Raw genomic sequence first — 25865 nt, 5'->3', positions numbered from 1 at the left:
TTTCGTTTATCTGTGAAGGTTGCATTATCTTTGAATCCCAAATTGAAGAAGAGGAATACTTTTTCCTTTGGGGTGTCTTTGCCCTGAACCTGTAAGCATTCTGAGAAGACAAGAGTTAGTAATCTCTTCCTGTAGTCTTATCTGTTGTTGTACAGTGCCCTCTTTTGTTCAAGTTATTCTTTCTTCAGAATTCCCCTCATGAAAGCCCCCTCTTGTGTATTCTAAATGCACACACACCAGTGATAAAACCATATGCTACATACCCTATCATTGGAGATAGGGGGGATCTGGCAGGGACGAATGTATTGTTGTAGGTGAGCAGTGATAGGCTGCAGGGTTATGTCAAACCCCATGCTCTGTTTCAGCTGTGTAGATGGAACAGGAAGTTCTTTATTTGTCTCTTCTTTTAGTTCAATCAGTCTTTTAACTTATCTTGTGTCAGTGTGATGTTATATCATTGTCAGGGATGGGACCAGTGTCTGAGAGAACTTTACCACCTATCCCATTCTTCCACCATTACATCCCTGATGCTACTCAGTTCTGACCTCTATGATGGCAGAACTGCCCTAGTGTGAGTGCAGGGTTTCATACCTCTCACCCCTGCAGGAGTTCTCTCAAATGTGGGTTCTGAATCAGCATTGTGCTTCTATGCTGTTCCACTGCTGCCCTGCCAAAATTATGCCTAGATACAGGCAATCTTCATAATAGACCTATGCAGGAAACCCAGCATAAGTTGACTATTAGGGATGGGCACAGACCCGAACACTGAACAAAATTCGGCTCAGACTTTACCTTGTTCGAGGTTCGGACAGTTCGGTTTGAAAGTCACATGTTTGGGACCAGGAAGTCTCTGAACTTTCTGCCCAGTTCGGAACCTCTTGTGCAATCTTGGCAAAGAAACTCCACCCATGGAGTTTCACGCTGAAAAGAGGAACTGTGTGCGTTGAAGGCCTCTAGCTCACCTAGGTCAGTTTCTGTCACTCCTGAACCAGCAGAGGTGACATCCCTTTGACAAGCACTGCACTGAATGACCTTTTTTAGGGGTCTGTAAGTCCCCAAAGTCCAATGTGGCCCAAACTTGGTGGGTACATTGAAGAGAGTGATCTGGAGACAACCTGCCATTTTGGAGCCTCGAAGCCCTGTGTGGGGCTTTTTAAAAACCGGACCAGTTCGCGAACTGGTTCACGAACTAAGCTGTTGTTCAGTTCGCGAACTGGTCCAGTTCTGTTCGTGAACCGAACCAGCATTATCTGGTCTGTGCCAATCCCTATTGACTCTCATAGGGCTGATTCTGCACTCACCTTTCTCCGGGGCAGGATTCCGTTTCTGGGTGGAGCAAGCTGGCGAATTCACACCAGTTGCTCCGCGCCACCATTTCGCATGGGGCAAACATGTAATTTGCCCCGCCACAGTGTAAACCGTTTTTTTCAGGTTTTTCAGGACTTACTGGGCCATTAAACAGTCAATGGCAGAGTAACAATGATCAAACTTGACTGGATTGTATGGAGTAATTTGTTTTGCTTTGGGCTTTGTTACATTTTGAGAGACTTCAGTTATTTTTCCTGAATTCCTCCACTGAGTTCTGAGAATCTTTGTTCTGTTGCACAGACAAAAAGTCTCCAAAAATAGCCTAAATGAAAAGTCTGTTTGCCATTCCCAAGCAGGCATTCATGTTGGCTTTCATAGAAGATTATCCTTTGCAGAAGTTTTTTATTAAAAAATAGTACACTTTGAATACTTAGCTTTTCTGTTCTAAAAGCAACATTTTTAATGAAAGAAACGCTAAATTTATGCAACATAAGTTTTGGTTGTTAAAAACAAAACTCTCCTTCAAATTGAAATGTTCACTGAATTGTAATATATACAGTCAAAGCTCTACAAAAAATGTAACAAACAATGAATTTGACAGTTCATTGATACTTGCAGCATATTATAGCCCAGCTGAGTTCACAGGGCATGATTCTTTCAATGAATCAAGAGCTATCCCTTGTATATGAAACAGCCATCACAAATCAAACACCACAGAAAGCCTTCAAGTCACCTCAGAACATAATGCTTTACAATGAAAATCAATTCAGATTTCATCTGAGTATCAAGATATATCAGTGTGAATCAGCTCTTAGATTTAAGGGACATTAGACATGTTAGTGTGTTGGGAATCAGGTCATGGAAAGTTCTGGAGCAGGACAGAGCCAGTAGGCTGTTATTTTGGCCCTAGACACTTCCAAAGAGCTGCAGCACATGCCATACAGAGCATATTGACACCATAAATTGGGTTCCAGGAAAGGTGTTAGAAACTGTTAATAAGAAATTTCTTAACTGTACCAAATTGTACTTTCCAGGATTCTCTGGCAAAGCCACAACAGTTAAAATGGTTTCAAAGCAATATAATTTGGAAGTATAGATTCATCTAGTTTGGTGTAGTGGTTAAGTGTACGGACTCTTATCTGGGAGAACTGGGTTTGATTCCCCACTCCTCCACTTGAGCTGCTGGAATGGCTTTGGGTCAGCCATAGCTCTCGCAGAGTTGTCCTTGAAAGGGCAGCTTCTGTGAGAGCTCTCTCAGCCCCACCTACCTCACAGAGTGTTTGTTGTGGGAGAGGAAGAAAAAGGAGATTGTGAGCCACTCAGATGCAGAGTGAAGGATGGGATATAAATCCAATATCATCATAATCATCTATGAAGAGTGGAAATTCTATTACCCATTTTATGGAAGAGGAGCTGAAAACAGTTCCAGTGGCTTGTAGCAGAGTATGCAAGTATGTCAGGGACTCTTGATTTCGAAACTAGATTCTTAATGTGTCCGTATGGAAGGATTCTGTCATTCATACTGGCTTTTGCACCCATGACAAGCCAGCTTGAAGGCTGCTTGTTTTTAATTTGGGATTAAAGCATGTTTATAATTAATCACATGATACAATCTTATAACTGGCCTGGAGCAGGACCTGGATAGGAGATTGGTTACAGGTAAACAAATACCATGGAGACTGGAGGGATTCCCAGAGCATCTCCTAGAGGTGATGTCACATACTCCAGCCCAGCACTTGGAAGTGAAGTGACATTGTCTGTGATGCTCTAGGAATTTCCCAATCTCTATGGTCTTTCTAGAGCAGAGGTGGCCAAACTGAGGCTCAGGAGCCACATGTGGCTCCTTCACACATATGGTGTGGCTCTTGAAGCCCCCACTGCCCCATCAGCCAGCTTGGTGAAGGCATTTAAAGTCTCTTTAAAGCACTTCTCCAAGCCAAGCTAGTGGTTAGCTTAGAATGCATTTAAAGTTGCTTTCTTTCCACCTTTCTCTTCCTCCCCCATAGATATGCTTTCCTTCCTTCCAGCTCCAGACATCTGACATGCATGTCTTGCGGCTCTCAAACATCTGATGTTTATTCTGTGTGGCTCTTCCATTAAGCAAGTCTGGCCACCCCTGTTCTAGAGCATTGTGAATGTGATTTCACATTCCCTGAAACTCCACTGTTCCCAGGCATTGCCCCCAAAATTGCCCAGGGTTTGCCAACACAGTGCTGGCGACCCTATGCAAACTTCAGAACTATTTGGAGGAAGAATGTGCAACACAAAAGCAAACAGACACAAACCATGATTTTGCCTGCTAATATTCAAGACAGGTTTTCAGTATAGGTTGCCAGGCCACAGCTGGCACCCCTCTGGTAAAAACGAGAAGTGACATGGCAGACACTCTAGCATTTTGCAAAACCCCCATGATTTTTATGAGTATTCCCCTCCCTCATTTCCTCTCACCTGAGCCCAAGGTGCTGGCTTGCAGCAAAGCAGGATTCTGGGAGGCTTGGCATCCCTATTTCGATAGCATGCAAAAATCATGATTTGTTCTTAGGAAAATATGTAATGAACAACGTAATCATAAGAACATTGTGAACCTAGATAAAAAAACCAGGAAAAGAATACTACAAAATTGGTCTTTCTTGATGGTCAAATGTGAAGAGGTTTAAGGAGGTGATGTGGGGTCATAGCTCTGAGGTACAGCAGATGCTTTGAGTACAGAAGGCTCTAGTAATAGGTGGCATGAAAGACCCTCTATCTGAGATGCTGAAACCCAGGAGAGCTGTTGCCAGTCAGAGTAAACAATACTGAGCACAACAGACTGGCTCGACTCAGTATAGTCTGACGCAGTGTGAGGCAGCTTCATGTGTGAGATGCATTAACACAAAGCTTCAATAGCAAGAGAACTAGGGCTTGCCCCACAGTAGTTGTACACTGTTTATTCAGTACAAGTTCTAAGCTCTAAACTGGAAGGGTAGGAAATATCTGTGAGGGAGACAGTTAGGCCTTTTAGGCCTCTTCCTGTCGGTCCCCGCATAGATACCCTGAAGTCTGTTGTGTGGAATGCAGAGCCTCTGTTGGATATGCCCTCATTCACCTTATGGAAGGCAAGGGAAACTACACAGATAAAAGCCTCTCTGTATTTGGACAGTGAAAGCTATATGTGCTGGATACACTTCAAACCACTTTCCAAGCTGCCATGTGTGGATGTGCCCAAGTGCCAAGTTGATACTGTACATGTAAACCAGTCTCAAACAGATAACTGCCATAATTTATAACTAAGGAACTCTGGAGCTGCCATTTCATGAAGGAGTCAGAAATAATCAACAAAGAATTCTTGGCACCTTCACAAAACTGCAGTAAGTGAGGGCTGTTGTTTGCAAAAGTTTTGGCTATTTATGTGATTTCAAAAGTCTTATGTAGATGCCCCCCACCTCTCTGAGGTAGTTTTTTCAAAAGCCTCTCCTGCCACCCTACAATCCTAAAAGTCTGAGGACCATAAAAGACCAAATTTGGGGGGTGGGGGTGGAGACACGGTAGCTGTCTTCCCACATCTAAGGTTTCTGCATGTATTTCAGTTAAGATTTTTAAACATTAAAATACACATCTCCCTATAACCTAGAATGAATGTGTTTAAATTCATGTTTAAATTATGTTTAAATATATGAACTGTATATTTCATATAAATCTTGCTTCATAATACTATATAATCTTTCGAACTTTACAACTCCGTACATATTAGTAGATCTGTTACCAAAGCAAAAAAAGGACTTCAAATGAATGCCTCAGTATCAGATTCACACATGCCAGCAAGTCTACACAGTGACAATAGGTATGGTAATGTTCAAAACAAATTATTCGGAGAGTAAACTTTTGGCTGCAATGAAATTTACCAATTTCACTTCAAAACTTTCAGCACTGAAGTTTACATATATATGTCTGCAGGCAGCAACAGGATATCTGTGCTATACTGGCCTGTGAAGAGATTTACTACCTGGAGATCGGCAGAGGAATAATTTCCCCTGCTGGCAGAACACCAATCTCACAGCGCTGAGTAAAAGAGATGCAATTAGAAGTGGGTTCTTGGTACTACCCAATATATCCTTCAACACCTGAATTCCCAAAAAGGCAGGAGGAACTTCTGGAATCTATATATTGAGAGATGGTAAAGAAAAGACACTTCACTGCATTCTACAGTCAGGAAGTTATTTGTTCGATAGGTAGATTGGGCCTCATCTCCTTAACATTAAGCTGAGGCTCAAATAATGCCTACACTAATAAGACCTGCTCTTTAAGAAGGCAGAGAGTGCTGCCAGAGATAAGTAGTGGCTGGGCCAGCTCATACCACTAGTGGCAAACCCTATCTATAGATGTCCTCCTGAAGTGGTTAGATTTCTCCTGTTCAAAATAGATCCTCCTTTATGGATCTGTGCCATTGATGTTATTTTCATCAACAGGGGACAATGTAGGGCTGCTCCCCACAGTTTGTTGGCCCACAGGTAAATTATTTGTGTGAGATGGGCTCCTAGAAAGTTCTTGAGAAGGAGAGTCTGGAGGGGGGCTTGCTGACAGTGAAAGGTGCACAGGAAAGCTGGGGGTATATGAAGGACCAACAGGGCCACTTATGGGATCTGTCTGATCAGCTACAGTAGACGAAGTGGGAGTATAAACAGCAGTAGAGAGCACAGATATTCCAGATGTCTTAGTAATGAAAGGCTGATTAGGATGAGCTGAAGGGGAACCAAAAGAACTTGGTCTGGTGGGATGAGACCTGGCACTTTCTGCTCTATTTAGAAGTGGCAGAGTATCTCCTGACCTTATCTGATGGGTTGCAGGATAGCCTAGCCAAGAAGGAGGAGGTCTAACACTTGGTAGTCTGTTGAGTCGCAGCCTGGAGAGATCTTCTGGTCTGTTTTGATGGAGCCCAACATTTCCTGGTGTAGTTGAGGTCACATACCGAGACTCCCAAGAAGGTGAACTGCTTGATTCAAGATGAACCCCTGGAGTGATAGCAGGTACAGAGGTGCTGTTGCAGAGATTGCAGTTGTCCTCAGGTATCAAGGCCATGGACTGTCTTTGAATTGTTTGCAAGGCTGTCTCTACCTCTCCAGCCTCTGTATGAGAGGTGTCTAGTCTATTCTCCAGTGAGGCCAGGACATCTGGTGTGAAGAAACCACATACTAGTTTTAGCATTCATTATTTCTGAATGTCCTCTGTTTTCTTCCTGTTATAAATTATGTAAACCCTGACCAGAAGACATGCACACACACACAACTTCTATCTGGTGTATCCCATAGTGAGAACTAAAGACCAACAAATAAAACACAAACACACACAGGGTGAACTATGAGGAGCAGTCTCTGAGGCTTCCTAACTCTGAAAGGGCCTGGACATAGCTTAATAATCTGCTACTATAACACACTTTGTGGCTTTAAGCTAACCTGCATATTCAGAAATGTCTGTGCTGGGGGGGGGGGCAATTAAAATGTAATGTAAGATCAACCAGTCAGTCCATATTGATGACTCACAGTACAATCCTGGGGGACACACTTTTGAATCCACTGAAATTAATTGTTTTAGAAGGTAGGAACTCTGCTCAAGACTGCATAGTCAGACAGCCGGGTGTGGCCTTAAAAATCAGCTCCTCAGCATTTCCCACCAAGCATCTACATTTACCTTCATATATCCACTTCTTTTCACACATTACAAAAGTCCTAGAATCTCTCAGATGTCCTTCTCAGTCATAATGATAGATGATACTCCAGAAGTGTGGTTGTCGTGCCCCCCTTTTCTGTTTTCCTAACCTGAAAAGGCCCCAGTGAACAGCAACATAGTGGCTCCCCACCCCAGGGCCATTTCAGGTGAGGAAAACGGTGTGTGTGGATGGGAAGGCTTAGGTCTGCTCTCAGTGTCTTCTGTGATCCTAATCCAAATTGGGACTAAGCATGTGTGGGAATTAAGTTCCAAGAACTGAATTCCCAGAGCAATAGGACTGGGGTAGTCACAGGTAATATATCGTTAGGGCCTCAGTGTCTGTCCCCCAGCTTCATGAACAAATAATGACAGATTCCATGACAGACAGGTCACAACTATGCCCAGAAAAATGTTTAAAAGTTTCCATAACATTAGTTATATACACTGTTGGATAGAATGTCCAAAAATTAAACCTTTCTAGAAAAAAGTATTAAAAGAAATTCAAACTATGACTAGACAAAAAATAAACTTATCTCCAGAACCCTTACTCTTAAATTTAAGAACAGAAGTAAAAATTATTACTACTATTCAAAAACGTATAATGCTACTTCTTCATGCTGCTAGATGTGTAATAGCTATAACTTGGAAAAGATAACAGAATCTATCTATTAACCTCTGGTATAAAAATATTTGGAATACTTATATAATGGCTAAGCTTAATGACCTGATGACACCAATAACCAATTTAGAGGTTCAGTCTGACTTTACAGCAATATGGTTCCTGATATTAGAACACTTAAATGAACATTCTGAGATTCCAGATATAATCAATATATTACAGCTATGGTAAAGCCTTCGTTATACTTAAATGCTATGTATTTAAAGCATTGTATTCCTTGTCTTTTATGTTTTTCTTGATATTGATACGTCACTATGTATATGTAAGTCATCTTATAACTTTTATTTTTGGAAACGTAATTTTTTTTTAAAAAAGTTGCTACATGTAAATCATTGATACACATCTTGGATTGGAAAAACTTACATAAGAACATAAGAGAAGCCATGTTGGATCAGGCCAACGGCCCATCAAGTCCAACACTCTGTGTCACACAGTGGCAAAAAATTTTATATACACACATACACTGTGGCTAATAGCCACTGATGGACCTGTGCTCCATATTTTTATCTAAACCCTTCTTGAAGGTGGCTATACTTGTGGCCGCCACCACCTCCTGTGGCAGTGAATTCCACATGTTAATCACCCTTTGGGTGAAGAAGTACTTCCTTTTATCCGTTTTAACCTGTCTGCTCAGCAATTTCATTGAATGCCCACGAGTTCTTGTATTGTGAGAAAGGGAGAAAAGTACTTCTTTCTCTACTTTCTCCATCCCATGCATTATCTTGTAAACCTCTATCATGTCACCCCGCAGTCGACGTTTCTCCAAGCTAAAGAGTCCCAAGCGTTTTAACCTTTCTTCATAGGGAAAGTGCTCCAGCCCTTTAATCATTCTAGTTGCCCTTCTCTGGACTTTCTCCAATGCTACAATATCCTTTTTGAGGTGCGGCGACCAGAATTGCACACAGTACTCCAAATGAGACCGCACCATCGATTTATACAGGGGCATTATGATACTGGCTGATTTGTTTTCAATTCCCTTCCTAATAATTCCCAGCATGGCGTTGGCCTTTTTTATTGCAAACGCACACTGTCTTGACATTTTCAGTGAGTTATCTACCACGACCCCAAGATCTCTCTCTTGGTCAGTCTCTGCCAGTTCACAACCCATCAACTTGTATTTGTAGCTGGGACTGCAGCTTGCAGATCTGTTTAAGTTGTTGCAGATCTGTTTAAGTTGTTGCAGATCTGTTAAACTTGCAGATCTGTTTAAGTAATGGCGACACTTTCCACTAGCGCAAGGGGTTTTCTGCTGATTTTTTTTGCATCCATGTCAAACAGAAATCAAGTGGCACCTTTAAGGCTAACCAAGTTTATTTAAGCATAAGCTTCCATGAGTAAGACCTCCCATCAGCAAAAGGCTCAGAGGAAAGCACAGCAGTTAGCAGAAGAGATGCACAGGACACAACCTTGCATTTTCTGTTTCCAAAATACTTGAGTTCTTTGCTGTGAGATTTCATGGTATTGAATTTACAGAAAGAGATTCCAAGGAAATCCCAAGTAACACATGACGAGTAGGTTTACCTGTCACCTCGTTACCTTGGCAGTCTGGGCAACAATGTATAGGAGGTGCAAAGGGCTCTGCACAAGTGCTTGGACAGGGCCTCTTTTCACAGCTCACCTCTCCAAGCTGAGGAAACAGCAAGAAACAGATGAAGTTGCATAGCCCTCTGAAGAATTAGCATTGCCATATGCATATTTTGCTTGGAACCCCATTGCTCAAGGAGATGATGGTGGTGCAGGCCAAGGACATTCATTGTTGTCAAGGGAGATCTCAAATTAAGGGGCACCAACAAACCTTATTCTAGGCATGCTAATAATAAAAGATCCAGAAGATAGTATTAAGGGCAGGATGGAGCATCACTGGGTGTCAGAATGTGGCTCTTTTGAGCAACACCAATAGCTAACCATCCTGGTCATTCTGGCCCCCCCACCCCAAACCCTCCAAGTCTCAACCACTCTGCAGGATGCCTATATGGTGAACTTCTTCATGGAGGGAGGCTCACCTGGCAGGTGCAATGAATACAGGGTTCACCTTCTGGTACAAAGGTGTGTCCATTCACCACTTTCCTTCCATTGTAATTGCAATCTGCAAAAGCAGGACAGTGCAAGAGATCCACTTTTAACAGAAGTCCCACTAAAGAGACAAATGACCAGACAGATCAGAATGATAAGCTGAAACTCGGGCTGAATGGCGCACAACTGTCTCATACCAGTTAGTTTAAGCCAGATGTAAGGCCACCTTGTGTCATGTAGCTGGCAATGGGGGCAGCAAAGCAATAGTTATAAATCTGAGTACAGGAGATCCATACCAATGACCACTACAAGTTAGAATTTTAAGTTTAAGTCTCATCTAAAGAAGGCAACACTGGCAACACATAGACAACTATCAACAGATAGAACTTTTGCATACAGATTGCATGCAAATGTGTGTGTATAATGATTACTAGTATGTCAAAACTAGAAAGTAAATAAGACTAATTGGACTATTTATGCTATGCAAAAGCATGGAAGCTCTCAAGTTACACAGCACTCTTCTGCAGGCAGAATGACAATGCATGCAGAATGACAAAAGCATATGACAATGGGAGCCAGTGTTGGACTTAACACTAAACTGGGCATGATAAAGGGAGATCTGTAGTTGGTTCTCCCTGATGTTTTCATAAATGTTAACAGCAGCTGAATGCGTGGAGAGTTATTTAACCATTCCTCCTCCCCATTCCTCTCAATGCCAGACAGGACAAATAGCAGCTCCAGTGGCTGGACAAGTGGGTGGCACAAAGGGAAAAAGTTTTGTAGTTTGGAACTTAGTCCCTCCTCTAACAGTAGCTATTAACACCATTTAAAAGGCAAGGGATCTGTTTCCAGATCACCCTGTTGTCATATCTCGTTTGGGAGTTGCAGGTTCATATTTCCATCCAGCCACAACACCCACTGGATGACTCTAGAACCTCAGCATAGCCTACTTCGTACATCTGCTGCAAAGATAAACACATGCAATGTATACCATGCATGTTGCTTAGAGGACAGGTGGGATACAACCATTAGAGAACATCTGCAGACACTCTCAATAAATAAAGGTCATCATTTATATGTACATTGACTATCTTGAGGTTTCCATACCTTTGTGAGAGCCTTTGTATGAAAATTCAGAACAATTACTTACACGGTAATCTAACACACACACACACACGACAAGATAAATGCATAATACTCCCCCTTCCAAGGAGGTGAGAAAGTGCTTTTCCTGAGGCACCTGATGGTTTGTATATTGTTTCCCCTCCAAATACCATTAGGCGTATCCTCATTCCTAATTCATAAATTCTCTTAACAAAGCTCAGCACACCCAGCGATGTATAACTGTATACTCTACACCCCCCACCCTTTTAAAAATTAGCTGTACCCTGTGCAGTCCTTTTCTACAGTCCTGGAGAAAGCCTCTCCAAATATGAACACCACCACTCTCTTGCAAAGAGATGATGCCCCTGCAGCAAGACTACCTCATATTCTACTGTATTACTATTACTAGCCATCACATTTTAGAAAACGGATTATCATCTGAGAGTCAGTGTGGTATGGAGATTAAGCTGGGAGACCCAGGTCCAAATCCCTACTCTGCCATGGAAGTTTGTTGGGTGACCTTGGACCAGTCACATACACGCAACTTAACCTACCACACAAGGCAATAGTTGTGAGGATAAAATAGAGGAGGAAGAATGAAGTATGCTGTTTTGGGTCCCCATTGGCGAGAAAAATGGAGTTTAATATCTAAATAGATAAAAAAAGACACTAAGGCTATGATACTTACCATAACAAATGGGACAGCACTCCCCTTCAGGGTGGAAAGGGTATGTACAGGTGACAATACAGTCCACAGGAGAACAGGCCACAGAGCCCAGCTGCAAAATAATCATATACAAAAGGGGACACCGAGATCTTACACTAATGGTTGGCAGGCTGCAGCTTCAAACTCAGATCCAGCATGAGAGCTGTACCAGTTCAGGCTTTTCCACATTCTCATTTTCCTCATGCATGTGTGTGTTCCTTGTGGGCTGCTGGTGCCCATGGGGAAATGGGAGGCACTCTTCAAGGGAAATCTGGAGCTGATGTTATGTTGCTCTAGGAATTGCTGGTAACTCTATCATTCCTAGATTCTTAGAGTAATATGACCCCACTTTCAGTTTTCCCCAGAAGTGATATGGCCTGTGGTCATTAATATTTTTTTTCTCCTTCCACCCTAGAAGCAATGGCAGGAAGCACAGATTGTTGACAGGAGGTTGCATCCTGACAACTCTAGTAGTGTGTGTGTGAGATGTAGGGTTCGTTAGTTTGCCACCACCTCAGCATGTTATCTATTTAAAACAATGTTCCCCATTGTTCTACTAAAAGGTATTCAAGACAGCTTATAAATAAAAAGCCTAAAGTGAAGCAAAAAAAGTGCAGACTACAATACAGAAAGCTATAAATACATAAAGCAAGCCGGCAGCAACCATACTACAACCCATCATAAAACAGAATTAAAAACAGGAATATAAGCAGTAAAAATGATAAATGCCAGCTATAAGCAGTGGAAGATCAGTAACAGCTGAGTCAATCAATTATGTACCAGGTGATTGGTTCTCTTCAACAGTCACAAAATGCCCGGGGGGGGGGGGGAGGGATATCCTTACACATCACTTGAAGGTCAAAAGTTAAGGATACCTATGGGCCTCTTGGGTAGGGTTTCCAATTTCGAGATGGTACCTGGAGTTCTCCTGGAATTACAACTGATCTTCAGGGATCAGTACTCCTGGAGGAAATGGCAGCTTCAAAGGACAAATTTTATGCTATACCATAGCCTGTAAGTGAAATCTCTCCCCAAATTCTCCCCTTCACAGGCACTGCCCCAAATGCCCAGGAATTTCCCAAGCTAGAATTGGGAACCTTAGGGCATGGATGTTTGAAGCCTGAAGGCCACAGCTGAGAAACCATTCACCCACATGCCCATCAGTCTCTCATCTCTGTTAAGGGGGGCATTCAGTTGAGGACACTTGCAGCTGAGCACATGATGGTTTATGTGGGAAGGTACAGTCCCATGGGTACCCTAGTAATCACTGTTTAGGGCTCCAGAGTAAAGACCAGCACTCTCAATTGGGGCCAGAAACAGCTGATGCAGTACTATCAGCAGTATGACTTATTTATTTTATTTAAAACATATCCATCCTCGGGGTCCCCCCAGGTTGTGAACATTTCAAACATTAAAAACATTTAAAATACATGCACATATATACATATATATATTTATATATTTGTATATTTTAATATATATATATATATATATATATATATATATATATATATATATATATATATATATATATATATATATATATATATATATATATATATTTAAAACAATTACATAGAACATAAACACAACAATTATATACATATAAAACACATACAGGGAAAAGACAGCCAATAAGAGTTAGCGAGGGAATCCCTCCCAAAAAAAGTTTTCACTCACTGAAAAAAGACGAACATAGAGGAAGACAGACATATCTCCCTGAGGAAGATAGCCACCAGAGGCAGGGCTTCCAAAGATGACCAGAGAGGGTCAGGCAAGTTTATATTCTATTATTGTGTGCCGCCTTGAACTACAAGGAAAGGCAGGATACAAACATTTTCATGAATAAATGTAAACAAATAAATGTGGGTAGTCCTTCAGACAATCCTTTAGTTTTAAGGGTCAATATCAGAACCTTGAACTGGGCCCAGAAGCAGACTGGGAACCAGTGTAGATGGAACAAGCCTGGAGTGATATGGTCCGTACAGCCCACTCCAGCCAGCACTATGGCCACAGCATCTTGCACCAACTATAGCTCCTAGACAGTCTGCAAGGGCAGCCCCATGTTGACTACACTGCAGTACTCTAATCTAGATGTTACCAAGTGCCACAGTGGCAAAATCTTCCTGCTCACTAGCTGAAGCTTATAAAAGGCATCCCTGACTACCATTAACAACACCTGTCTATCCAACTACATGCCCAGGTCCTCTACATATGCCATCTGTGGCAAATCCTTTGCAGCCACATTTTGAACCAATTAAAGTTTCCAGACATTTCTCATAGGCAGCCTCACAGGGTACACATGGATTACTCTCATCTGGATGATGGCAAGCCAGGAATGGCTGCAGCTGGAAAACTAGTCTAAGCAACTTTGGTCACCTCTGTGACTTCCTTCTTAAGTAGCAGAGCTAAGAGAACTCTCAGACTATAAACCTAGTCCGTTAAGGGGACTGCAATCATTCCAGAATGGACTGTAAGTTTAAACTTACTTGAAATATGAGACAAATGGGCAGACAGATGTGTACATGAATGTACACACACAAGAAGGACACACGTTGTTGCGACTCTATTGTCTTTCTTTTCTTCATTGCTATCCTTGGGAATGCTAAGCAATGCTGAAAAAGTCTCACACGCTCATAGGAATGGTATTCCGTCCCCTTCACTATCTTGGTTGCCCTCTTCTGGCAACCAGTAGGTTTTCATGATTGTGGGAAAGCCTATTATGTTTCAAAATTCAGGCCCTTGTATTGTTGGGAAATTCCCAAGCAAGATACTGTTTACTGTTTGAGTGCTAGGATTTGGAACTAGAATGAAGTATTTCCAATAGGCTGAGAAAGGAGAATCAAACACTTACCAAACAAATACAACTTAGGCAGGGGTCCAAGACAGATGGGAATGTCTCATTGTTGTAAAAAATTTTGCCTGCATAGGTACAACCTGTGGTTAGGAAAGGAAAAAAAAATGTACCAAGTTTGGTCCCATCATGTGCCTATGCAACATGCCCAGAACATTGAAGCCTTATATGCAGTTTAATGGATTAGTAACTATGACAAAGCGTTAAATGGAAGGTGGCCAAATTCCACCTAATAGAGGCTGGGGGCGAAGCAAGGACTTCTGTCCCAGCCTTCAAAAACCAGACTGTGTTTCACTCACTTGCTTGAGAGCCATTTGCCTGAGTAGGGAATGAGAATATCCTGCAGCGGAGCTGGGCAGGACCATCACAACCACTAGGGCTTAAATGCATCTTTTCAACTGTCAGAGCACAGCATTTGTACATTCAAAGCATGTTTGGGTTGTAAAGAATATAAAAAGAGCCTTGCTGGAGCAGACCAAAGTCCATGGGGTGGTCAGGTGTTTCTGGGAGGTTCACATGAAGGCAAAAGCCTCCCATACTGTTTAGAGGGTGCTGCTTCTAAAGTAGGAGGTTCCATTAAACTAACATGGGTAGTTGCCATGGACAGACCTGTCCTACCTAAATTTGTTTACTCTCCTTTTAAACCTTTTTTTCCCTGCAGCCACTGTGGCCGGACCTGCCTGTCCCACATTGGTCTTGTCAGCCACCAGCGAGCCTGCAGCAGACGTGGACTATTGCACCCTTCTTAAATCTTCGTTCGCGAAGCCAAGCCGAGAGAGAAACCTTTTTTTAAAACCATTGGTCATCATAACATCTTGTTAATGCCATCTTACTGTATGTACGAGTTATATAAGCACATTAAGAATCCATCATAATTTCTGTACCTAACAAACAGCATTTTGCAGACCCCACAGTTCATCAATCAGAGACTAAAACCGTAATTCAAAGTTCTGTGAATGTGCTTTATACAATCAAAAAACAAATCAAATTTGAGTTTTCTGGCTAGAAAATTTGGCATTCTATTTCGGTCAGGCAAAAAGATACCTGATTTTTCCGAGAATAGTTTTCTGTGAAGATGGCGTTTACCTGCTGAGCAGTCAGGGCAGCACTGGCCAGGGATTTGTATTGGATGAGGACATGTCTCCAGACAATCCGTCCTCTTGCAGCTCACTGAACCATCTGCCTGCAATAGAAAAAAACTTCACAGAAACCCACAGCACAAACAACTAGACTACTGAGAATGGACTGTTCAGTCACACAGGCACTTTGCCACCAAAGCAGGCTGAATTTGTAATGCGTATCTTTCTTACACCAACAAATATCACCTCCCTCAATGTCAGCTTTCAAAAAACTCCAGAACTGTTAAGAACATAAGACCCTGCTGAATTAGAGCAGTAGTCTATCTACTCCAGAAACCTGTTTCACATAGTGGTCAGCCACTTACTCTGGAGAACCAACAAGCAGGGCAACAGAGGCCAAAGCCTGATGCTGCCTCCTGACTTTGGTAGTCAGCATTGCCTCTGTATATGGAGGTTCTCTTTCACCACTATGGCTAGTAGCCATTGATGGATCTGGCTAATTCCTTCCTCAAGTCATGTATGTTAAGTGGCCTTAATATTTCCACTGGCAGTGAATTCCAAACTTATATTATTCAGTAATCAAATACTTCTCTTTTTTTCTGTCCTGCATCTATTGTCCATCAAGTTCATGAGGTACCCACAAGTTCAAGTATTATGGGGGGAGTACTCTATCTCCAGTTCATAGATAGTTTTATTAAACTTGTATCATGTTCCTCCCTTAGCTATCCTTTTTCTAAACTGAAAAAGTCCCACACTCTCGTAGGAATGGTGCTCCATCCCCTTCACCACCTTGGTTGCCCTCTTCTGTACTTTTTCCAGCTCTGCAATATCCTTTCTGACATACAGCAACCAGAACACAATACAGTATTCCAAATGAGGTCACACCATAGTTTTAACCAGTTTGCACCCATAACATGTCATTGGAAAACTCACTGCGTGTACATAATCTTTATACAGTTTACTCTTATAAAAGTTGTTTATAGTCTTAGTATTAAGATTCTAAAGTCTGACTACTAAGCATATAGCACACCCCATAGCTGTCCCACCTCTCTGAAAACACTACAGCTATGCCCATAGTAATCAGAGGGGGTTTATAATGCTTGCCCTTTTGACTTTGATATAGAAGCAGATCATTGTCTTAGCATCAAGAAAGCTGTGGCAGACAGACAGGCAGGTCAGAGGCTGAGGCTCTGTGGGATGAAGAGGTCAAAGAAGAAAGAACAGGACCACTGGGTGGAGTTTAGTTTATTTTTTTAAAAAAAGCATTAAAGTGCTATCCTACCATTTAACAAGATCCACATGATAGCTTACATAAGGTGGCAGATCTAATGACACTCAGTGACTGCAGACTGGGAACATGCTTTTTTATACTTAAAATTCAGGATTTGAAAGCTTTCTAAGTAACCAAGCCCTAAATTTTCACTTCCTTTACAGGACCTTCAACATACAAAGGCATACAGAGACTGGGGTTAGAACTATGTTACCCAAAGGATCCATAGGATTTTCCTTGCCTCGACTTGGGAAATATGGTAAAAGCAACCAGAAGTTAACATTGTTCATGTGACAGGAGATGGAAATACTTAAAGAGAGTGAAGTAGAGCAGGTTATCATTCACCTGGCAGATGCATAACTCACAGGGATCACCCGGTGACCAGATCTGTCCAACTGGAAATTCAACTCCATTGTCATCCACGAAGCAACCTGACCAAGGAGGCAGAGACAATGAAATGGAGATTTTGCTCCACTAAACTTTAGCAGGGGAAAACAAGGTGCATCTGGATGGGGAGAAAGGATGCACTTCGTGTAACATTCTGGAGCAGCTTAGATTAGGACCCTAGGAGGCCTGGGTTCAAATGCCTACTCAGCCATAAATCTCACCAAGTGACTTTGGAGAAGTCATTCTCTTTCAGCCTAACCTGCCTCACAGGACTGTTGTGACAGTAAAATCGGGAAGAGAAAAGCATGAGTTCTTTGGAGGAAGGATGTGATAAACATATACTAGAAATATAGATTTAGCAGACTAATGGGCATTGTCCTTTGCTAACAACTCATACTTACAGGTATTTTCAGACAGCTGGTCATAGTGATATGTGAAACATTTGTTGGTGTTTGGGATCTTACCTGTCATGGGTGCAGCCTTTCGGCAAGTGTAGCAACACTGCCCTGGGACCAGCAGCCAGTCATCTCGGGGACACTCCAGAGTAGGACAGGGAGTAAAAGAGCACTCAACTTCACCTTGCTGAGAGAGGGTGTGGGGGCAGATGTGACATACAAAAATGACATGGATTTGGAAACAGGATTAAGACAGCCCTCAACAACCTCTCCCTTACTGAATTGTGTTAAACTAGGGATGTGTGGTCCTTTCTCCAACACTGTCCTTGCTGCCTCAGCTGTCTGTCACTATATGGAGCCTTGCAGGTCATCAAAAGGGCACCCTGTCTATTGAGTGTCAGAACATAACTAGGGTTGCCACTTAGCCTATTTTAAATGAACTTTGTTACAGTGATAAATACACAAAGTTCTTTCTCAGCTCTCGACAGCAGACACCGTCAAATGGACACAGGAGGAATTAGGATATCCTGCTGACATAACCTACCAGCAAAACAAAGAGAAATCTTATGTCTTCTTTTTAACAGCATAAACATAAGGAGATTTTACATGGGCTTACCTGTGAATCAACACTCAACCAGAGCAAAACAAATGCACTCTCCTAATCATCAGAATCTATGGATTCCCTGAAGAAGAGCATGCAAGGTCAAAGCCATGCATATGCTGGATTTAATGTTTTCTAATTCCTTTTCATATATCTGCTTCCTACTAGGAGAAATGGCAACTTTGAATGGCTTGTGTATGTCAGAATGCCCACCGAAAACTGAGAGAAGGAGCTCAGGGGACTACTTGGTACCCACCCTACACACACAGGTGGTACAGTCATCTCCATCCAGGCTGAACTCAGCACCTTCTGCATATGTCAGTCCACGGAAATGACATTCTGCTACAGAAGAAAAAAATGGTAGGGTCAGTATTGCTGCAGAAGGTCTATAACAGGAAATACAGAAACCATGAGCAGCCATCCAGAAGATCACCTGCTGGAAAACAGCTCTTATTTATGTTGTTCTCCCAGTCAGAATTTCATGGAAACTGTTTCAATACCTTGTGACAAAGTCTCTTATGATAAGAGTCTACTATTTAGCACGATCTACACCAGGGGTGGCCAAAAGTAGCTCTCCAGATGTTTTTTTGCCTACAACTTCCATCAGCCCCAGCCATTGGCCATGCTGGCTGGGGCTGATGGGAGTTGTAGGCAAAAACATCTGGAGAGCTACCGTTGGCCACCCCTGATCTACACAAACAATAGATACAACTATTCCTGGACTACATCATTTCCAGGTACAGTAGGAGGATCAACTGGACACTCCCCAGATCTTGCACACGGAAAACTAGTATGACAGGACACAGTGTTCTAAACGTTGTTTTCTTCCTGACATCCTAGTTAGATTTTTTTTAAAAGCAGAGGATTATGTAAAAATGTAATACTCATCTGCAGTATGAAATGGTATCAAGAATAAATTTTTTGTCTCAACAAGGCTATTTGGATGGAAAGACCACTGTAAACAAAACAATCTGACCCAGAAGAAGTAACAAATTTGGGAAGGTTGTGTTGGCTTTTGTCTCCTCTGACTTATTGGCCCTCCTCCTTGGTTGTTTTGCATTTGTATGTTGCTATGCTTTTATTATTATTTTTAAAATAGTTCACATATACATTTAAAATGCTTTGAAAATATTTTAATGTTTTTATATTCTCCACCTTGAGAATCCTATTTGGGTGGGAAAGCAGTTTACAAATGCTTAAAATAAATAGCAGCCATCCTCATGTGGCAGCTACCAGCTTCTTCCTGTGGAAAGGAGAGTGCCCTAGCAGCCTTAAAGCCGGTGAGTGAGCTTTGTGTAGGAGGTCCAGAGAGATTTACCTGGCTGACAAGGACAACAGTCTGTCTGGACAGAGCTGCGGCATGGAGTGGGTATACATTCAGGAGAGATACAGGATACATTGCCTGCCTGGAATCAACAAGCAACAAAGATTATAGTGAAGACTTGCCAAAGTTCAACGTACCTGACATAAAGGTAAAGGTAGTCTCCTATGCAAGCACCGAGTCATTACTGACACATGAGGTGATGTCACATCACAACATTTCCTTGGAAGACTTTTTGTTATAAGATGGTTTGCCATTGCCTTCTCTAGTCATCTACACTTTACCCCAGCAAGCTGGGTATGCATTTCACTGACCTTGGAAGGATGGAAGGCTGAGTCAACCTTGAGCTGGCTACCTGAACCCAGCTTTCACCGGGATTGAACTCAGGTTATGAGCAGAGCTTGGACTGCAGTACTGCAGCTTACCACTCTGCGCCACAGGGCTCCTTGTACCTGTCATATCTGACTTCATTTCCAACCATCTTATGAAGACATAAACATTGTCTTCAAATGAAGAACAAACAATGGACTGGTTACAATGACCATTCGCCACCAATCTCACTGAAATCTAAGCGGCCCTCCTGAAATGCTCTGATTGGTGATGGCCTTAGGTACATCCATAAATCACCCCCTTGCAAAGACTCCCTTTGTTACAATGGATCTGAACAGGGCTTTTTTTGTAGCAGGAACTCCTTTGCATATTAGGCCACACCCTGCTGATGTAGCCAATCCTCCTGGAGCATACAGTAGGCCCTGTACTAAGAGTCCTGTAAGCTTTTGGAGGATTGGCTACATCAGGGGGTGTGGCCTAATATGAAAAGGAGATCCGGATACAAAAAAAGCCCTGAATCTGAACATTCTATGGAACAAAGATTTCCAGGACTGGTTTCTGGGGCTTACATCTGGAGACTTTCCAGCAGCTGTGTGGGAAATTTATTAGCAACCGAGGCTGAATAGGCATGGGGCATGGCCTCTTTTGAAAGAGACCCCCTTCCTGATGCACGGCTTGGTGGATTGAACATCCATGAGGTCACTCCCAGACCTGGAGCAGAAAAGAGTCTTCTCTGAGTAGATTCAGCAAAGGCGCAAAGTCAGAAGCTGGCCTAGCTGGCCTGGGTTTGCCCTTCATCATTGTATTACCCTCCCTCCTCTTATGAGTTTGACATTTTGTCTGCATGCTTAGGGAACAGTCACATAGACCAGATAAAAATCAATTGCAGGTGGAATGTTGCACACAAACAATGAAGACAACCATTCCTGCCCTGGAGTAATGAGCTCAAATTCCTTTGCATGCTCATACATGCCACTAATTCAGAGCACATGCAATACTCATTACATGAAACTGTGTCTCCTGTGAAAGGCACTGAGGGTAGCACATTAAGTGCTTTCTTTTCCTCTCCCCACAAAGCAACCAACACCCTGCGATCCTTGAACTCTGAGACTTACCAGGCAGACACAGACTGTGCAGTTCTCATTAGAGAGTGCAAAAACATCTCCCTCGGCTCTGGCGATCCCATCATACAAACAGCCTGCTGGAGGTAGGAATTAGAGATGGTGTTAAACTATAATCTTCTGCTTGACACCCCTTACACACCTAAACGCTTTGGGGTCTAGTGTACCATTTATACTCAATAAAAAATTGGCTGACGCATCAAAGGTTATAGTTGAGAAATAGGAAATGTCTAGATGTAATTGTCATGGTGTATGAGAATGGAGAACTGAATTGTAGCAAGAGAAGAAGAAGAAGATATTGGATTTATATCTTGCCCTCCACTCCGAAGAGTCTCAGAGCAGCTCACAATCTCCTTTACCTTCCTCCCCCACAACAAACACCCTGTGAGGTGGGTGGGGCTGGAGAGGGCTCTCCCAGCAGCTGCCCTTTCAAGGACAACCTCTGCCAGAGCTATGGCTGACCCAAGGCCATTCCAGCAGGTGCAAGTGGAGGAGTGGGGACTCAAACCCGGTTCTCCCAGATAAGAGTCTGCACACTTAACCACTACACCAAACTGGCTCTCCGAGATAAGTGGAGATATATTCTAACCCCGCTGTGCCATTTCTGCAAGTGAAACAGTACTGGCTAGGCACTATTTGCCTCACTGGGGGAAATAGAAATGTCTTTATGACAGTGCAAATAGCATTTCCAACATTTCAGGGTCAGGAAAATAGGCCATTTCAAGTCAGGAAAACAGTTTGTGGGGAGAGGTTTAGCCCAATGGACCTAATCCAAGTGGCACCAGCATGTGCCTGAGAATTAGGTTCCAAGCACAGAATGCCTAGAACACCATTGATTGGAACAACTCTAGTGGCCACAAGGACTTAGTTATGTGTGAATTGGCCCTCAAGAAACCAGAAGGGCCCTGGGAAACAATCAAGGAGTTCAGCTATAGCTTCAACGGTAAATTCAAACAGCAACATTGGGCTGAATAGGGAGCTGGGATAGAAATGCATTTAAGAAATAATTATTGAGGTTGCATCTCTCACCTGTGCAGCTAGGACAACACTCTCCCTCCACTGCAGGAACTGGGTGGGAGCAGGTAACCTGGCATGTCATTGCTATACACAGCACTTGCCCACCCTGCAAAAGGAAAAGACAGGATACCATTAGGATTAGGGCATGGATTTTGGCCCATTCATGGTTTGTGAACTGAAGTTTGTGAACTAAAAAGCTGCCACAGTCTTCCATGAATTTTAACTTCATGGCAGTCTGTGAAGAGCAGTAGGAAGGAATTTAAATGGCCATTCAACTCCCTGTTTTCTATTCCCCACCGCTTTTGGTGGGGAGCAGAAAGCAGGGGTTTAAATGGCTCAAAGTCATTAACTGCCTGCTTTCTGTTCCCTGCCACTTTTTGCAGGGAGAAAGCAGGAGCCACAAACTGCTACAAACAGGTTTGGTTAGCAAACCAACCTCTTGGTTAATATCAGTTCATGGTTTGGTTCTGGTTCAGCCACAAGCCACAAACTGAAAATAACCGCAAGAATGTGGATTGTGCTTATCCCTGATTAGGACAGCAGCACAGGCACAGTAGTAGAGGATAGAGGAGTGTAGAGCAGACCACGTACCTCACAAGAGCAGTTCAAGCAACCTGGCTCCATCCAATAGCTGCCATTCTCATGAGGAACCCCTTCATGCCAGCAGATAGAAGGCAGGGTGGCAGGGGAAACTGTTGGAGAAGAGGTGCTTGGAGGAGGGGGTACTGTAACCTCCTCCTGCAGCAATGACGGTGGTAAATGGCTTGTCATCACAGAAGGCCTGGCTGTTCTTAGCAAAGAGGATGTGTCAAGGGAAGGACTGGGTGTAGGGAATGCTCTAGTAGTAGTGACTGCAGATGGAAATGTAGAAGAAGTAGACAGGATAGGGGAAGGGGGCTGAGTTCTGGGTACACTGTGAGGAGCAGGAGCTCGGGAAGGAGGAGAACCCCTGGGAGGCTGAAGAGGTGGCACAGACTCTGGAGAAAGGTGTAACAAAGTCGGTGGATGCTGGAGAGATTGCAGGATTGGAGATGGGGCCAGGCTGGTCTTTGAAAAACCTGTGGGAGAAAGAAGTGAGGGAGGAAAGGAGAGAAGGCCAAATAAGGCAGAAGTCTCCAGATTATATATACCTAAAATATATAAACTGATCACCAAAATGTATTCCAACACACTCAGGAACCCTAGTTGTTTCTCTCTCTCCATATTCATATTGGGGGGGGGGGGTCCTACAACTAGGGAGGAAAGCCACCGTTGTTGGTTCTTTTTACACCAATCAGTTCTTCAGCCTTCCATTCCTAGTGGGAAACCATCCTCCCCTACAACTGTCAACCACAGAGAATAGGCAACCGAGTTAAAAACTCCCCAAAGAATTTTAACCCTACATTTTGCATTTCTTTATTTTCTAAATAAGGGCCAGCGAACACGCAAATCACTACATGGAAGATCTATGAACACATCTTATGTAGTCCCTCCCCCTCGCCTTATTTCAAAGCAACTGCAGGGAGAAGCTAATATGATCAGGGAATCATCTGCAGAGGAAATAAGCCTGGTATAGCATCAACATATGAAGCTGCCTTATACTGAATCAGACCTTTGGTCCATCAAAGTCAGTATTGTCTTCTCAGTCTGGCAGCGGCTCTCCAGGGTCTCAAGCTGAGGTTTTTCACACCTATTTGCCTGGACCCTTTTTTGGAGATGCCAGGGATTGAACCTGGGACCTTCTGATTACCAAGCAGATGCTCTACACTGAGCCACCGTCCCTCCGTCCCATCTGTACCTGTCATATTTTTAAAACCCCACACAGCCAATAAGCAGCTGTGAGAAAGGGGGAGGGGGATTAGATCAGGCATATAGGTCAGAGGAAAAAGTGAAAGAGGGTCGCTTCCTCAAGAGCTGTTTCCCTAATCAAAATAGCAGCCCCATTCATGCAGCTGTTATGAAAAAAAAAATCAAGGGAGACCAGCATACAGATCTAGTTTGGACCATCTCTTTTCTCATTTGCCTGACACACATACCTAATCATTTCCCCACTGGCTACAGTGCATGTCCTTCATCACAATAAATCACATCATAATAAATCCACAGTTAATACTTGCACAGGGCAAGGCATCTAGATGTCTTTCTCCTAGATATCACTTTATTTATTTATTTATTTATTTATTTGTCTGGGATTTATATCCCGCCCTTCCCACCGAGTGGCTCAGGGCGGCTTACAACATATATAAAACTAACATAAAAATATAAAATTACACTTTAAAATTAACATTTCATAATATATAATTAAAATCAAACATTTGTTACAACTATACATCATTAAAACAGACAGCGGTTGTGGAGCTACACTCTATTCAGCTTCAGATACAAATTCAGTATACAGTATACAGTATTCAGTAGTCGGTATACAGGGCCGTTAGTTGTGGGCCAGCCGGAAGAGGACTGTCTTACAGGCCCTGCGGAATTGGGTGAGATCCCGCAGGGCCCTTACCTCCTCCGGCAGGGCCCTTACCTCCTCCTTCTGTTGTAGAGATAATTTATTTCCATAGTATATATCACATGGAAATATTTGGTTGTTGGAAACATTAAATTCTGCCCAGCTAATATATTATTTGGGGTTGTTGAGTGTCGTGTAGAACATGACTGTGTAAATAACCTGAGCACCTATGTGATAGAGCCAGTCATATCACTAGGAGCAAGTGACACTATTTTTTTCTTATGTCTTTATGATACTTCATGGAACTGTGAACATAGTCCTTGAGGCTGAACACTCCCACCCTAAAAGAAGCACTTAGGATTCCTTTAGAAGAATGCATTCCTTTAAAAAGAACAGCAAATGCCAACTAGAGTACCCTATTTCCTTGAAGTCCCAGACTACTTAGCTCTGAAGTTCTACTCAGTATCTAGGAATCTGTGTCATATACAGCGCCATCCAGAGGTCAGTGGGCTTACAAGAGTGGCATTCTACTTAGGATGATGCTGGTAGAGTTCCTTTCAACTGTTACTCAAAGACTCCACACAAAGATACTTACCTTCACAGGACACTCTGTCCACACTGAGCCGGTAGCCTGGGCGACAGCTGCACATAAAACTCCCCAATGTGTTGTGACAGGAGTGCTGGCAGGTTCGCTTCTCACTGGGCCGGCGGCATTCATTCACATCTGCACCAGATGCACAAGGTGCTAGGGTTGGCTCACAGGGACTTAGTTCATTTTCACACGATCGCACCTGGACTTGGACCAGCCTTGAGGCCCTTTTAAACTATGCAGTTTCATTAGCTGGTAAGCAAGAAGGCAACTAGAAGGTGGACAATTATAACTTCGTTATTATTCCTAATTCTGTAGGAATCTGGAGTGAATATACTGAAATCTCTGGAGCATTTCCATTGCTTAATCCTTTCAAGCTAAAACAAATCTTTACAGACAAGTTACTTCAAGTATTAAACTGGTAGTACTTTTGAAAAAGGAATACTTCATAGCCAGAATTCCTGTTTGTTATTAAGAATATAACATTGCAATCATATATGTAGGTGAGCATGCTAGGTCACTGCTGCTGCCACTGCCTTTTGGGGTCTGCTCCCACTTTAAACTGTGCAAACCTGAATTGACCTAAAGAAGGCCATTCTATCTTCTCCCTAGATCATTTACCTATCTCTAAAGCACACAGAGGCACCACTGCCTGTATGATATTTCAACCTGTACAACTTCAGTTTCATCTGGAAGCACCGGGAGGGCTAGTATCCCTGTTAAGGGAAGGCAGCCTATTCCTGCTATGCATCCCAACAGCAAAAAAAGGTCACTTACCCATGCAGGAGTGCTGGTTTCCATAAAGGTAAAAACCAGGATGACAGGAACATCGGTAACTGCCAATGCTGTTCTTGCAGCGATGTTGACAGGGTGTTGCTAGGCACTCATCAGTATCTGGGAGAAAAATGGATGATAGCACTGTCACTATCACTTGCCTCATTAACAAAATAACACTACCCATAAGAAGAGCCTTGCTGG

General features: G+C 42.8%; 1 protein-coding gene across 5 annotated transcripts in view; it reads right to left on the bottom strand.

Moving 5' to 3' along the window:
• Positions 1–5094: 5094 nt before the first annotated feature.
• Positions 5095–25865, bottom strand: part of VWCE (von Willebrand factor C and EGF domains) — a 36563-nt gene continuing 15792 nt past the window's right edge. Inside the window, exons 6-20 of one of the 5 annotated variants that reach the window (XM_060262628.1) lie at positions 25665–25781; positions 24894–25022; positions 22459–22925; positions 21880–21973; positions 20845–20927; positions 19397–19484; positions 18335–18420; positions 17547–17664; positions 17041–17126; positions 15433–15529; positions 14347–14429; positions 11475–11565; positions 9673–9755; positions 9206–9296; positions 5095–6455 (exon numbers count right to left, since the gene is read on the bottom strand). In XM_060262628.1, coding sequence (XP_060118611.1) covers positions 5716–6455; positions 9206–9296; positions 9673–9755; positions 11475–11565; positions 14347–14429; positions 15433–15529; positions 17041–17126; positions 17547–17664; positions 18335–18420; positions 19397–19484; positions 20845–20927; positions 21880–21973; positions 22459–22925; positions 24894–25022; positions 25665–25781 — 2453 coding nt within the window. In that variant the 3' untranslated portion in view covers positions 5095–5715. Of the gene's footprint in view, positions 6456–9190; positions 9297–9672; positions 9756–11474; positions 11566–14346; positions 14430–15432; positions 15530–17040; positions 17127–17546; positions 17665–18334; positions 18421–19396; positions 19485–20844; positions 20928–21879; positions 21974–22458; positions 22926–24893; positions 25023–25664; positions 25782–25865 lie in introns of all 5 variants that reach the window. The other 4 variants (XM_060262627.1, XM_060262629.1, XR_009556634.1 and 1 more) reach the window with 4 other exon arrangements.

Source organism: Heteronotia binoei, chromosome 21, assembly GCF_032191835.1.
Source record: "Heteronotia binoei isolate CCM8104 ecotype False Entrance Well chromosome 21, APGP_CSIRO_Hbin_v1, whole genome shotgun sequence".
Lineage (NCBI taxonomy): Eukaryota > Metazoa > Chordata > Lepidosauria > Squamata > Gekkonidae > Heteronotia > Heteronotia binoei.
The sequence above is the reverse complement of the archived record's forward strand: the minus strand, read 5'-3'. Positions and strand labels throughout refer to the sequence as shown.